The 963-nt window shown below is 47.2% G+C and overlaps 1 protein-coding gene across 1 annotated transcript; it reads left to right on the top strand.

Moving 5' to 3' along the window:
* Positions 1–162: 162 nt before the first annotated feature.
* Positions 163–808, top strand: LOC108757963 (uncharacterized). Its single transcript, XM_018502668.1, has 2 exons — positions 163–565; positions 698–808. The coding sequence occupies exons 1-2, from the start codon at positions 170–172 to the stop codon at positions 806–808; spliced, it is 507 nt and encodes a 168-aa protein (XP_018358170.1). The 5' UTR covers positions 163–169.
* The last annotated feature ends 155 nt before the right edge of the window (positions 809–963 follow it).

The raw sequence follows: 963 nt of genomic DNA, 5'->3' as shown, positions 1-963 counted from the left end.
CAATAAGAGTATAATTACTAAGAACAGCGAGATTTATCGGTGCACCGATATGCGCGAGTGGTACGTGACGCGCGTCATCGAGCCCACATTAGCGTCGCTGGAAGAGTTTCAGGAACGCGAATTGTCGCGAATCCTCCATTTGGTAGTGAATATGAACAAACTGACTCCCATGCACGCGGGATGTTACTTTGAGGTGCCGCGGGAAATTGTGATGAAACGAGCGGTGATCAGTGTGCGTACGACGGACAATGCGTGCTTCGCGTGGGCGGTGGTCGCCGCTCTGTACCCGGCCGAAAAGTATACGGAGCGAGAATCGTCGTACCCGCATTACAGTACTGTGTTAAATCTCGCGGGTATCGAGTTTCCAGTGACTTTGAAAGACGTTCTGAAATTCGAACGATTGAATGCGGTGTCGATCAACGTGTACGGCATCGAGGACAAGCAGATCCTTCCTCTACGACTCACAGGGGACAAGAGGGACAAGCACGTGAACATGCTGTATCTACAAGATCCACGCAACGATGGTGTAGGCCACTTTGCGTGGATAAAGAATCTATCGCGCCTAGTGAGCATACAACTTACTGGGAAAAAGAACAAGAAATATTTCTGTGACCGGTAAGTATAATAAGAAAAAACAAGAAAAAATATAAAAAGAAAAAAATATAAAAAATAAAAGAATTATTTTCTCTATTTCCAGATGCCTGCATTACTTCGGCTCGAACGAGAAATTGCAGACACACGAAGTGGATTGTCAGAAAATCAACAACTGCGCTATCAGCCTTCCGAGCCAGTACGACAGATGGCTTGAATTTGGAAACCATCGCAATCAGGAACGTGTGCCGTTTGTCGTCTACGCCGACCTGGAGTGCGTCCTATGGAAGACGGAGCCCGACAAAAAAGACGCGTCATCGTACGCATACCAACAGCATGAGGTATGTAGTGTGGGCTACTACGTGCGTTGCT

This window comes from Trachymyrmex cornetzi, unplaced genomic scaffold, assembly GCF_001594075.2.
Source record: "Trachymyrmex cornetzi isolate Tcor2-1 unplaced genomic scaffold, Tcor1.1 scaffold1484, whole genome shotgun sequence".
NCBI classification, from domain to species: domain Eukaryota; kingdom Metazoa; phylum Arthropoda; class Insecta; order Hymenoptera; family Formicidae; genus Trachymyrmex; species Trachymyrmex cornetzi.
Note: the sequence above shows the minus strand (reverse complement) of the source record. Positions and strands in the feature narration are given on the sequence as shown.

Coding starts and splice junctions, on each gene's coding strand:
- LOC108757963 (XM_018502668.1), top strand. CDS start 170: ATGCACGCGGGATGTTACTTTGAGGTGCCGCGGGAAATTGTGATGAAA. Junction 566..697: donor TAAAGAATCTATCGCGCCTA/GTGAGCATACAA, acceptor CTCTATTTCCAG/ATGCCTGCATTACTTCGGCT.